Source organism: Mytilus edulis, chromosome 5, assembly GCF_963676685.1.
Source record: "Mytilus edulis chromosome 5, xbMytEdul2.2, whole genome shotgun sequence".
In the NCBI taxonomy this organism is placed as follows: domain Eukaryota; kingdom Metazoa; phylum Mollusca; class Bivalvia; order Mytilida; family Mytilidae; genus Mytilus; species Mytilus edulis.
Genome location: NC_092348.1, coordinates 344,436 through 357,686, shown reverse-complemented (window position 1 = coordinate 357,686; position 13,251 = coordinate 344,436). Strand labels below are relative to the sequence as shown.

Genomic DNA, 13,251 nt, shown 5'->3' with positions numbered 1-13,251 from the left:
TTATTGTTTCTTTGCCATCAATTAGTGTTTGTTGTTTCTTTGCCATCAGTTAGTGTTTGTTGTTTCTTTGCAATCAGTTAGTGTTTGTTGTTTCTTTGCCATCAATTAGTGTTTGTTGTTTCTTTGCCATCAGTTAGTGTTTGTTGTTTCTTTGCCATCAATTTATGTTTGTTGTTTCTTTGCCATCAATAAGTGTTTGTTGTTTCTTTGCCATCAATTAGTGTTTGTTGTTTCTTTGCCATCAGTTAGTGTTTGTTGTTTCTTTGCCGTCAATTAGTGTTTGTGGTTTCTTGGCCATCAATTAGTGTTTGTTGTTTCTTTGCCATCAATTGGTGTTTGTTGTTTCTTTGCCGTCAATTAGTGTTTGTGGTTTCTTTGCCATCAATTAGTGTTTGTTGTTTCTTTGCCATCAATTGGTGTTTGTTGTTTCTTTGCCGTCAATAAGTGTTTGTTGTTTCTTTGCCATCAATTAGTGTTTGTGGTTTCTTTGCCATCAATTGGTGTTTGTTGTTTCTTTGCAATCAGTTAGTGTTTGTTGTTTCTTTGCCGTCAATAAGTGTTTGTTGTTTCTTTGCCATCAATTAGTGTTTGTTGTTTCTTTGCCATCAATTAGTGTTTGTTGTTTCTTTGCCATCAATTGGTGTTTGTTGTTTCTTTGCAATCAGTTAGTGTTTGTTGTTTCTTTGCCGTCAATAAGTGTTTGTTGTTTCTTTGCCATCAATTAGTGTTTGTTGTTTCTTTGCCGTCAATTAGTGTTTGTGGTTTCTTTGCCATCAATTAGTGTTTGTTGTTTCTTTGCCGTCAATTAGTGTTTGTGGTTTCTTTGCCATCAATTGGTGTTTGTTGTTTCTTTGCAATCAGTTAGTGTTTGTTGTTTCTTTGCCGTCAATAAGTGTTTGTTGTTTCTTTGCCATCAATTAGTGTTTGTTGTTTCTTTGCCATCAATTAGTGTTTGTTGTTTCTTTGCCATCAATTGGTGTTTGTTGTTTCTTTGCCGTCAATTAGTGTTTGTGGTTTCTTTGCCGTCAATTAGTGTTTGTTGTTTCTTTGCCATCAATTAGTGTTTGTTGTTTCTTTGTCATCAATAAGTGTTTGTTGTTTCTTTGCCGTCAATTAGTGTTTGTGGTTTCTTGGCCATCAATTAGTGTTTGTTGTTTCTTTGCCGTCAATTAGTGTTTGTGGTTTCTTGGCCATCAATTAGTGTTTGTTGTTTCTTTGCCATCAATTAGTGTTTGTTGTTTCTTTGCCATCAATTAGTGTTTGTTGTTTCTTTGCCGTCAATTAGTGTTTGTGGTTTCTTGGCCATCAATTAGTGTTTGTTGTTTCTTTGCCATCAATTAGTGTTTGTTGTTTCTTTGCCGTCAATTAGTGTTTGTAGTTTATTTGCCATCAGTTAGTGTTTGTTGTTTCTTTGCCATCAATTAGTGTTTGTTGTTTCTTTGCCATCAATTGGTGTTTGTTGTTTCTTTGCCATCATTTACTGTTTGTTGTTTCTTTGCCGTCAATTATTGTTTGTTGTTTCTTTGCCATCGATTGGTGTTTGTTGTTTCTTTGTCGTCAATTAGTGTTTGTTGTTTCTTTGCCATCAATTGGTGTTTGTTGTTTCTTTGTCGTCAATTATTGTTTGTTGTTTCTTTGCAATCACTAAGTGTGTTTGTTTCTCTGCCATCAATTAGTGTTTGTGGTTTCTTGGCCATCAATTAGTGTTTGTTGTTTCTTTGCCATCAATTAGGGTTTGTTGTTTCTTTGCAATCAGTTAGTGTTTGTTGTTTCTTTGCCATCAATTAGTGTTTGTTGTTTCTGTGCCATCAATTAGTGTTTGTTGTTTCTTTGCCATCAAATAGTGTTTGTTATTTCTATGCCATCATTTAGTATTTGTTGTTTCTTTGACATCAATTAGTGTTTGTTGTTTCTTTGCCAGTACTAAGTGTTTGTTGTTTCTTTGCTATCAATAACTGTTTGTTGTTTCTTTGTCATCAATAAGTGTTTGTTGTTTGTTTGTGATTAATTAGTCTTCGTAGTTTCTTTGCCATCAATTAGTGTTTGTTGTTTCTTTGCCATCAAATAGTGTTTATTGTTTCTTTGCCATCAAATAGTTTTTGTTGTTTTCTTGCCATCAATTAGTGTTTGTTGTTTCTATGCCATCATTTAGTGTTTGTTGTTTCTTTGTCAGTACTTAGTGTTTGTTGTTTCTTTGCTATCAATAACTGTTAGTTGTTTCTTTGCCATCAATAAGTGTTTGTTGTTTCTTTGTGATCAATTAGTTTTTGTAGTTTCTTTGCCATCAATAAGTGTTTGTTGTTTCTTTGTGATCAATAAGTTTTTGTAGTTTATTTGCCATCAATGAGTGTTTGTTGTTTCTTTGTCATCAATTAGTGTTTGCTGTTTCGTTGCCATCACTGAGTGTTTTTGTTTCTTTACCATCAATTATTGTTTGTTAAGTCTTTGTCATCAATTAGTGTTTTTTGTTTCTTTACCATCAATTATTGTTTGTTGTTTCTTTGTCATCACTTAGTGCTTTTTGTGTCTTTAACATCAGTAAGTGTTTTTGTTTCTTTGTCATAAATTAGTGTGTTTGTTGTTTCTTTGCCATCGATAAGTGTTTGTTGTTTCTTTGCCATCAATGAGTGTTTGTTGTTTCTTTGCCATCAATTAGTGTTTGTTGTTTCTTTGCCATCAATTAATGTTTGTTATTTCTATGCCATCACTTAGTATTTGTTGTTTCGTTGTCATCACTTAGCGTTTGTTGTTTCTTTGCCATCAATAAGTGTTTGCTGTTTCTTTAATAAGTGTTTGTTTTTTCTTTGTCATCACTTGGTGTTTGTTGTTTCTTTGCCATCAATTAGTGTTTGTTGTTTCTTTGCCATCAAATAGTGTTTATTGTTTCTTTGCCATCAAATAGTTTTTGTTGTTTTCTTTCCATCAATTAGTGTTTGTTATTTCTATGCCATCATTTAGTATTTGTTGTTTCTTTGCCAGTACTAAGTGTTTGTTGTTTCTTTGCTATCAATAACTGTTTGTTGTTTCTTTGTCATCAATAAGTGTTTGTTGTTTGTTTGTGATTAATTAGTCTTCGTAGTTTCTTTGCCATCAATTAGTGTTTGTTGTTTCTTTGCCATCAAATAGTGTTTATTGTTTCTTTGCCATCAAATAGTTTTTGTTGTTTTCTTGCCATCAATTAGTGTTTGTTGTTTCTATGCCATCATTTAGTGTTTGTTGTTTCTTTGCAATCAATTAGTTTTTGTTGTTTCTTTGCAATCAATTAGTATTTGTTGTTTCTTTGCAATCAATTAGTGTTTGTTGTTTCTTTGCCATCAATTAGTGTTTGTTGTTTCTTTGCCAGTACTTAGTGTTTGTTGTTTCTTTGCTATCAATAACTGTTAGTTGTTTCTTTGCCATCAATAAGTGTTTGTTGTTTCTTTGTGATCAATTAGTTTTTGTAGTTTCTTTGCCATCAATAAGTGTTTGTTGTTTCTTTGTGATCAATTGGTGTTTGTTGTTTCTTTGTGATCAATTGGTGTTTGTTGTTTCTTTGCCATCAATAAGTGTTTGTTGTTTCTTTGTGATCAATAAGTTGTTGTAGTTTATTTGCCATCAATTAGTGTTTGTTGTTTCGTTGTGATCAATTAGTGTTTGTTGTTTCTTTACTATCAATTAGTGTTTGTTGTTTCTATGTCATCGCTCGGAGTTTTATTGGTCACCATTTCGTGCTCGTTGTTTCGGTGCCATCAATTTGTAATTTATCTCATCCTGGATCCACCACTGTACATCATTATGATGTTGTTTGAAGCTTTTGTTATTCACATTGTAGATTTCTTGAAGACACTCATAAATTAACAATTTCAAAGCTCGTTAATTCATCAAAATGTGATCAATAGGGGTTTCAATAATTGAAATCTTGGATTAATCTGAAGAGTAAAAAGGCATTTGTAGTAACTCTAACTTATCATTATTCCACTAAAATCCACCTGTTTAAAGAGAAATCACTTAACCAACACTCAATACAATATACCTATTTAGATTACATTCAGTTCATAGGCTATACCTGCAAACGGTTCTTATCCAGTATTAATAGATGTGTATTTACCAAAAGTTAATCGGGCAATTAACGTTATGTAGTTTACACTTGTTTCTACCTGTTACGTATCAACAATTATTTTAAGATTTGCTAATTGGTGGCTCAAAATTTTAAATACCCAATTAAATTGTTACTTTTGAAAAGGTTTTCTCAAGAACGAACTTTTTAAGAGGGCTTTTTCAGAAGAAATGCTGGCTGATATATTTACACATGTCATATATTTCTTAATTAAATATTTGTTTCTGAATGTCCAAATGTTGTGTATGATAGGTACTGAAAACGTGCCCTCATTTTGAAGTGGAAACCCATTGTCAGAGTTTTCATAAATACGATTTAAATTATAACTGGGACTTATATACAAATTAATATATTAGTCACAGACTAATACTTAACAATTATAATTTAGATAAAAAAAATCAAATGGATTAGTTTACTGGAAAATTTCGCCAGTTTTCTGTGTTTAAAAATGCTTAATTAATTAATTTATTTATTGGGTTAATATTTTTCTTTTATTTGTTATTCCTTTTGCTCAGCTAGATTAAAAAATGAACAAAGCTAACTTATGTTAGAGATCCGAACGTAATTGTTTTCTTATTAATATTGATTGTTGTAGTGGTAGCTTAATGTTCAGTGGCAGATACTTCATAAATGTTCAGGACGACTTTGATAATAATATTAAATGATTCTGTCAATAATTTTATATATACTGCGTTTCTTTTTGGTCCTTTTTGATGGAATGTTTAAAAACAACAAATGTCTGTATACCTATGATATACAGGTAAGATGAGGAATATTTTATCATGTCATTGTGTATTACCAGGAGCAGAGATGAAACTAATCTAAATTATCTTTCTCAAAATAAATATTTAAACTGTCTTTCAATTATTATAAATATAAAAGAATATATAATTTATAACTAGATCGTTTATTATTGTAGTCAACAATTTATACAGATTATACTTATTATATTCATATAATATTTTATATATTTTTTTAAATATTAAAAAAATATAGTTTCCAAAATACAGAAAAGTGATTAAAAATGTATTTGTGTATGAAATAGTCGAATGACAGTGAGTACAAACAGACAAATGTGTAAACAGTCCACGATTAATTACCAGAGATTAATTACAACCAGACTGATATGAAAATGATTTCTAAAGATTTAAAATGTGTTACAAAACCTGGGTAGGTATATAATCTGTGTCAATATACTTATTATTAACAAACACTTGTTTGTAAATAAATACAGTGTATAAAACATGTATATAATGTCAGTTTGTGTACAGTTCTAGTTATCGCTCTACTGCGACAACGGAAGTTTCCGGGGTAAGGTGATAGGTCATGGGGGATCAGTAACAGGGAGAGGTCAAATTGACAGGAAGATGACACTTGTGTAAACAGGAGAAGTCACACTTTAATGTTTAAATATTAAACAGTCTTACGAAAAATGGGGGTGATGGCTTGACAAATACGATATAGCGAAATAATCGTTGATCTAGGCACCTTCCAGAACTGTTTTCATATTACAGGCAGGCTTGAACTAACGTAACCATTTTTTTTAAGAAATTGTGATTAAGGTATTATCCCTCTTGTTTCTAAGAAGATAGTAGTCAAATATGCCACCCCTTATTTCCATTTGCAAATTTTGTAAGTCTTCGCTTTTAATTTACTTTTGCAATTAATTATTGTTTGTTTTTTTTTAATTTTATATATAGAGAATAATACATGGCAAAATCCGTATCATATGTCGTATCATCCCGAGACATCAATATCAGCCCAAGGGCCTTTAGGCCCGAGGGATGATATTGGTCGAGGGTGATACGGCATGTGATACGGATTTTGCCATGTATTATACACTTTATCATATATTTCAACAGAAGAGTATTATATTATATGAATTGTTTTCTGATCCATAGCACTGGGTTACCTTCAGTTCTACTTTTGTCTTGTTTAAAAGACCTTAAAAGAACTGCTCAATTACTTATCCGAAGCACCTGGGTTACCTTACAATTTGCGTGCTGTTGTTTTAAAAATATTTTGTTTATTATTGTATTAATTTGTGTGTTTTGTATTTTTCATAGTTGCATTTAGTGTGCCAAAAAATATGAAAACTTGACGTTCGTGACGTCACATACAATATGAAAACTCGACGTTCGTGACGTCACATACCAAACAATGACGTCATTCAAAAAATTTACCTATTTTGAGGAAAATTTTTCTTAAGCAAAAAAAAACCCAAAACTGACTTTATGTAAAAAAAAAAAAAAAAAAAAAAAAGTAGGGGTGTGATAAAGGGTATGCGATAAAGGGTAGGGGTGTGATAAAGGGTATGCGATAAAGGGTGCGCATCAAAGTTGCGCGATATGGATTAAACAGCAGGCTATTTATCACATATGCAAAACTACTGTATTTACTACTAAACATATGATAAATATAAATATTATCGTATGCACAAGTAAATTATCAGATGTATCGCAAAAGGACCTTTTTAATGATAAACGTTTTAGTAAAATATCCAGAACATATAATATTCTCTATATATCTTCTAAAATATTTTTCAATTAAAAATTTAATACGGATTTTTAAGCAAACATTATAGACCGACCTTTTTCTGACTTTTATTCCCATATTTATTACTAATGAGAAGTTAATCACAAAAATTATGTTTTGAGAAAAGAATTATAAACACATCTAAATCATTATTTAGCAAGGTTAAATGCCTCCGTAATTTGATTTAAAACAATTTGATTTTAAATATTCAATATAGAATATAAATTTATAGTTAAATATTTCGTTAATGTTAGTATATAATTTATAGAAGAAGATTTTAATCGATAAAGACTTGCGTGTTTTCCTAACAAGGCAGAATAAATATTTTCTTTTAAGGTAAAACACCTGTTACAAGTGATTTTATCTTCATTTGTAAAGGAAGATCGGTTAAAGTGGGCGGAGTCGAAAGTCAAAACGTCGTTAGTGATTGGCCGCCGGCTATAACTTAATAATCACTTCTCCTTTGTGATAGGTTAACTATGAAAGCAGCTTTATTTCACGCCGTGATTTTCCATACATTTAAAAAAATTATTTAACTGCTGATCGTCTCAAACCCGGTCAGAAGTTGTAAATTAACTTGTTTCGGTCATATTACTATCAAAGATATAACCAATTATAGGCACCGTAAAGCAAGTGTTAAAAACGTTTTAAAACCGTGAAAAACTATTTGATTTGACATAAATGGGACAGTTTGTGAACTTCTGATAAACTTTTAAATATACAATATCATGCCGAGATCTTTCCTAGTGAAAAAGCGAGAATTAGATGTAGGAAATCCGTCACTATCAGAAATGAATTTTCAATCTTATATTAAAGTGGAAAGAGAAACAAAAAGACAAGTGGTTGACTTTAAAGACTTGCCCTCGCAGTTAGAAAAGGATGCTGATAGGAACAGACTTCTGATGGAAACAAAAGTGGAGCTGGACGTCAACTGTAACCAACTCAGCAAGGATGGTGAGTTAAATTTAATATATTTGATGATAAATTTTTTACCCAAACGCAGTCATTTGAAAATAAAATAAAAGTTTTACATGTTATAAAAGCGAATACAAACGGATCTTGGTGGTGCGTGAGGTCTCTTGTTTTATCGAATATTTTTTGGTAATTCCTGTCGTCTTTTTAAGTATATTATCAAGTAACTGCACCAATAATAATCATATTTTGCTGCAAATATAAAAATATGTCATATATTAGTTTAAACAAAAATTATTTGTGAAGTTTAAGGGGTATGGACTTAATTGAAAGCATATACCGGCTAGGTCGACAGCTATTCACATTCCAGATCTGTGCGTTGTAAATAGTCTCAAACACAAGTATGTTTATTTATATGGAGATTGACAAGACCTACAAAATATCAAAAAAAATATATTCCTTATTCAAAATTCATCAAACTAAAAAAATATACATCTTTACACACAGCCATGTTTATAGTTATTCTTAAACTGCTTAAGTTTGACGGAAACTACCATAAGCATATATATCCCACAAAAAAAAACTAAATTTATGCATCAAAAATAGTTCACTGTAAAGTAAAATATAAAAAGAATAAAAAGTTTGAAGCTTTGTATAACTGTTTTGTAATTATCCTAGCTTTTTATAAACACAACAGCACGAACGGATAACGAGTAATTCAACTTATATGTTTCTGTTAGGATCGCAAACAGAAGCTAGAAGTGAAATATTTGCCACTAAACAAGAAATAAACCACAATCGATCAATTTGTTTACAGCAAACTAAAGAATGTTCACACAAATATATTACACACAACTAAAATATAAAGATTATTTATTTATTTTAATAAAAATTAAATGCATCAATGTATATATTATGTTTTAATTATCACATGAATACTGTGGAAAATTGTGATCAATGAGACAGCAAACCAACGGAATAAACCAAAATACATCTAAAGGTCATCGGTCCAAGGTCATTGTCAACTTTCTTATTCGATGCAGGCCGTTAATTTTCGTATTCTAATTGTTTTACATTTATCATTTCGATGTATTATATAGCTTGCTGTATATGGTTTTTACTCATTGCTGAAGACAGTACTGTGACCGAAAGTTTCTAACTTCTTCGTCGTTTAGTCTCTAGTAGAGAGTAGTCTCATGGGCTTCCTAACTATATAACCCAAGGTTTACTTGAGAATAGAAACATATGGTAATTCCTTGACTACTCCCCGGCTCCTGTAGTAAAACACTTGCTTATGAGTGGCGTATGTGAAATATATAAATCCGATTCAGGTCGGAATAGCAATATTAAATCCGAACCCTGAATACATATAGGAAGACTCCCAGACTCTCTTGCACGATTAAAGCGCCCTTGTATCGACTACGCAAACATTACAACTATATTAATACAAATAGGCGAAAGATACCAAAAGGAACATTAAAACTCGTACATCAAAAACAAAATGACTATGCAATGAAAAAGAAACAACGAAATGAATAACAACAGTAAACAAAACATACAATCATACCACCTCGGTTTATTTTTATGAACATTGAACTATAAACTCTATTTTTTCAGTTGCCGACAATCTAAATTTTACACCTATAATACCGACCGAGTTCCCTTTTATAACATACCTTTGGGATTTATCGTTAATTTCCCCCCGTCCGACTGATCAATATGAACGAAATATTTGCAACTGGACGTTAAGCCAGCAACACTCAGTCAATTTGTATACACCATATTTGCTACTGGACGTTTTAGCGAGCAACACTCTGTCAATTTTGATACCCTATATTTGCCACTGGACGTTTAGCAAGCAACATTCAATCAATCTTGAATAAACCATATTTGCTTCTGGACGTTAAAAGTTATTAAAAGTGACTGAATATTGACCTTACTATACAATGTGTATAAGCCCCATTTATACATGTTTGCTACCTGTTAAACAACGCTTTGTAAACAAACTGTTACCGCGTTAAGAACGTTTAAGCCTTTACTGATTTATATAAAATATGTATTTGACTTTCATAGCGACAGGTGCAGCAAAAATAAAACTACACTAACTAATGGATTTCCTCTTAAAACAACGGGTTAAATCTGACGTTTATTTCATACTGGAAGTTAAATGAGACGGAATATTGGCTATAATCGACAACTGATATTAAATCAAAAAATAATATCCGAGATTGGGATCGTAAAAATATTATTAACAAGTTTCGGAACAGGTTGTTCAGTATTAGTTGTACTTTAAAGTTTGCTCATTGATCGAGACATTGTCGAGAACAAAACGAATAATTGCTGTGTGCTTCAATGTGTCATGGAGAACTTCATGTTCAGCTCGGTTGTATGTCTGTTGTTTTAGGGATTTTTTGTGTCTTGACGCTTTCCCACCCTTTTTTCAATACCATTGCTAGAAAACATCTAGCTCGGTTTTATGTTTGTTATTTTATGGGTTTTTTTTTTTGTGTCATGACTCTTCCCCACACCCTCAGTTTCAATACCATTGCTAGATAACATCTAAGTAGCCGTTGGACATTTTTAATAATATGATATACATTTTAATATCGCAAATGTATTAGTAATTGGAATATCTAAAAAAAAATTAATTAATAATAGATAATGCTTTTTTCCAGATTGTAATACCGGTCTACAGATTCCTATTAATTTAAGCAGACGAGGAAATGTGAAGACAGATGGAGCTGTCGACGATATGTGCCAACGATCCTCAGAAGTTATAGTTCCGGTTTACAAAGAATCAGATCGAGGCTTCATTAGAACTCCGAATGAAAGTCCGACAAATATTTCGAAAATCAGTGAACTGTTTCCATGGCAAAATGCCGTATTCCCTGGTTATCACCCACAGTATCCTCCCTTTCTACCACTAGGTTTGAGATTCCATGGATTTCCACCTGGACTCCCGTTTCATAGCATGCAGGAAAACTTGCCATTTAAGTCTTTTCCAGATCCCGTGTCATCTTTTAATCCGATGATGAATGGGTTTATCCCGAGGACACCCTTCATGCATAATGGACCATTCCCTACACAGTCTGTCAGGGAAAAGTTATCAAAAACAGAACATAAAGACATAGACTCAAGTATATCGGGGAAATTAATGGATTCAGCATTTGATCCTGTCATCGCAAAATATACATCTTCGTTAGAAAGCAAAACTATTGAGTTGGACCTGTCCTTTAAGAGAAAGAACCGAGAAGGAGAGCCAACACGATACCAATGTGATGGATGCAATAAAAGTTACTCAACTTTCAGTGGGTTATCAAAACATAAACAGTTTCATTGTACTAGTCAAGTTAAAAAGGAATTTTCGTGTAAATATTGTGACAAGACTTACGTATCGTTAGGAGCACTAAAAATGCACATACGTACACATACACTGCCATGTAAATGTAAACTTTGTGGAAAAGCTTTCTCACGACCTTGGTTGCTTCAAGGTCACATTCGGACTCACACGGGGGAAAAACCATTTCGATGCGACCATTGTGGTCGAGCGTTCGCAGATAGGTCAAATCTGCGCGCGCATTTACAAACCCATTCTGATATTAAGAAATACAGCTGTAAGTCATGTAGTAAGACATTTTCACGCATGTCTCTATTGTTGAAACACGAAGATGGGTGTTGTTCATTAATGCAACATTGAAAAATATTCATGTGCCAAAGAAATAGTCCCGGTTTTCAAAAATTGTGAGACATAAAGTAGTGCTGTTCTTTTGTTAATATATAGAACACCGTTATTTATTTATTTGAAAATAAAAATAAAATTCAAATTATTTTGTGTTTCCTTAACTAATCAGAACATAGAGATTATTAGTGTTAAACTTTCTTTACATGCCCTTTCCACTTCAGGAGCCTGTAATTATAGCGGGTTTCGTTGGTTGGTATCTATTATATTTGTTATTCGTTTATTGTTTGGTCATAAATCAAGTATTTTGTGTTTTTTCTTTTGAATTGTTTTACATTTTGCTATAATAAAGGAGTCTTATACATCACTCGGAAGACTAAATTATAACAGATCTATAATAGTCAACTTTCGAGTTCGATGCATTTCCGTCAAAAACTCTGATTTTTGTGAACATCATTCGTGCGTTTAGGGGCATCGTCACTTCCGTTCCAATGATGAGCGAATGGCCAAGAAAACTATAATGTTATATTGCACGAATTATTCCGCAAATTAAATTCCAATAATTGACAATCAGCACTGCTGTCATTAGGGAATTGTAATTACGTACTTACGAAACAACATTATTTCTAGTTTATCCTGCACAATGACGTTCACTAAGACGCGTGATGAACGTTTATAGAGCAGGGATACAGGCGACCCCCTTTATTTGGTAAATGACGTCATAAAGGCGGGCATAATTGACGAGTTTTTTCCGGTGACAGATGAACTCGAAAGTGGTCTATTGTTTATTTAAATCTATACTCTGTCGGATAGTTGATTCACTGTCAATCATACTACATCTCCTTATTTTGTACAGTTGAAGAAAAATACAGATCATAATGGTACTTATATAACTAAGATAATTCAAAAATCCAAAGGAAGTATTGTTAAGTCATTGCGTCTTATTCTTAAAGGGAATAAAGGCACTACTAAAATGCTAATCTATTTTCCACTATTTGGCGTGGATATTCTGAACCGAGATGTTTTTATTCCTGTACTGTTAAGATGTTGTTGTATATATGTGCTATAAAGATGAGTGACTTAGTATAACTTTAGCGATAAATATCTTTTGCTGTTTTCAATTCATGAGATTGCTTAAGGGTTCCAATTGTAATAAAACGTGGGTTCATTCTGATAAACCTCTGGAACGTTTTTCTAGAAAGTGATTATTTCAGATTTCAAATGTTTGGAACCTTTCAATGAATTGAAAAAATATAAAAGTCTTATAACGCTTTCACAGAAGATAATTTTACACTACGAATGTTACACGATATGTTTTTAGGATGAACCCAAGTTTAAAGAGTGAATTTTCAACCTTTTGACATTAAACACACATTCACTTAAAATTCGTAACCACAAAAACATTTCACCATGACACTATTTCAAATTAAAAAATTAAAAAATTACAAAATAAATTTATAGTTTATCTTATATAACATAAGGACATGCAGCCACTTCAGGTAAATTTCAAAGCAAGATTTAAAAAAATATAAGCAACGATATTATCGATTGCTGGTTGTCATTTGATGAGCTTTAATGACCAGTGGCAAATATTATATTTATTTAATAGAAAGGAAACAATTAGCTTACGCGTAACAGGTATTATATTTGTGTTCTAATGTAAAATGGATAAATGTACACAAGATTCGTTTTTTTTTTTAATTTCAATATCTTCAGATCATTAAAACAGGTATAAAGATACAATCTCTCTATTTATTAAGATGAATCAAACGGCTTTCGATCTTTCCAGCACCTGTTTCATGGATGAAGATTATAAACTGCGATCGACCTAGGAAAACATTGCGGACAATTAAGTTTGTTAATTTTAACAATAATAAAGGCGCATTAGTCCGCGTGAATACAGCACGTGCCCAAACTGAACCGCCTTCCAAGTCCGTGTATTAAAGCGGGAAGACTTTCACAACATAAAATGGATAAATCTTCTTAAATGTTGAAAACGGAAAAAGTAATTTAGTTTAACTTATTGTTT

General features: G+C 32.0%; 1 protein-coding gene across 1 annotated transcript; it reads left to right on the top strand.

Annotated features, from left to right (window-relative positions):
• Positions 1 to 7,103: 7,103 nt before the first annotated feature.
• On the top strand, positions 7,104 to 11,370 carry LOC139522710 (zinc finger protein SNAI2-like). The gene is made up of 2 exons (XM_071316180.1): positions 7,104 to 7,585; positions 10,219 to 11,370. The coding sequence occupies exons 1-2, from the start codon at positions 7,360 to 7,362 to the stop codon at positions 11,238 to 11,240; spliced, it is 1,248 nt and encodes a 415-aa protein (XP_071172281.1). The 5' UTR covers positions 7,104 to 7,359; the 3' UTR covers positions 11,241 to 11,370.
• The last annotated feature ends 1,881 nt before the right edge of the window (positions 11,371 to 13,251 follow it).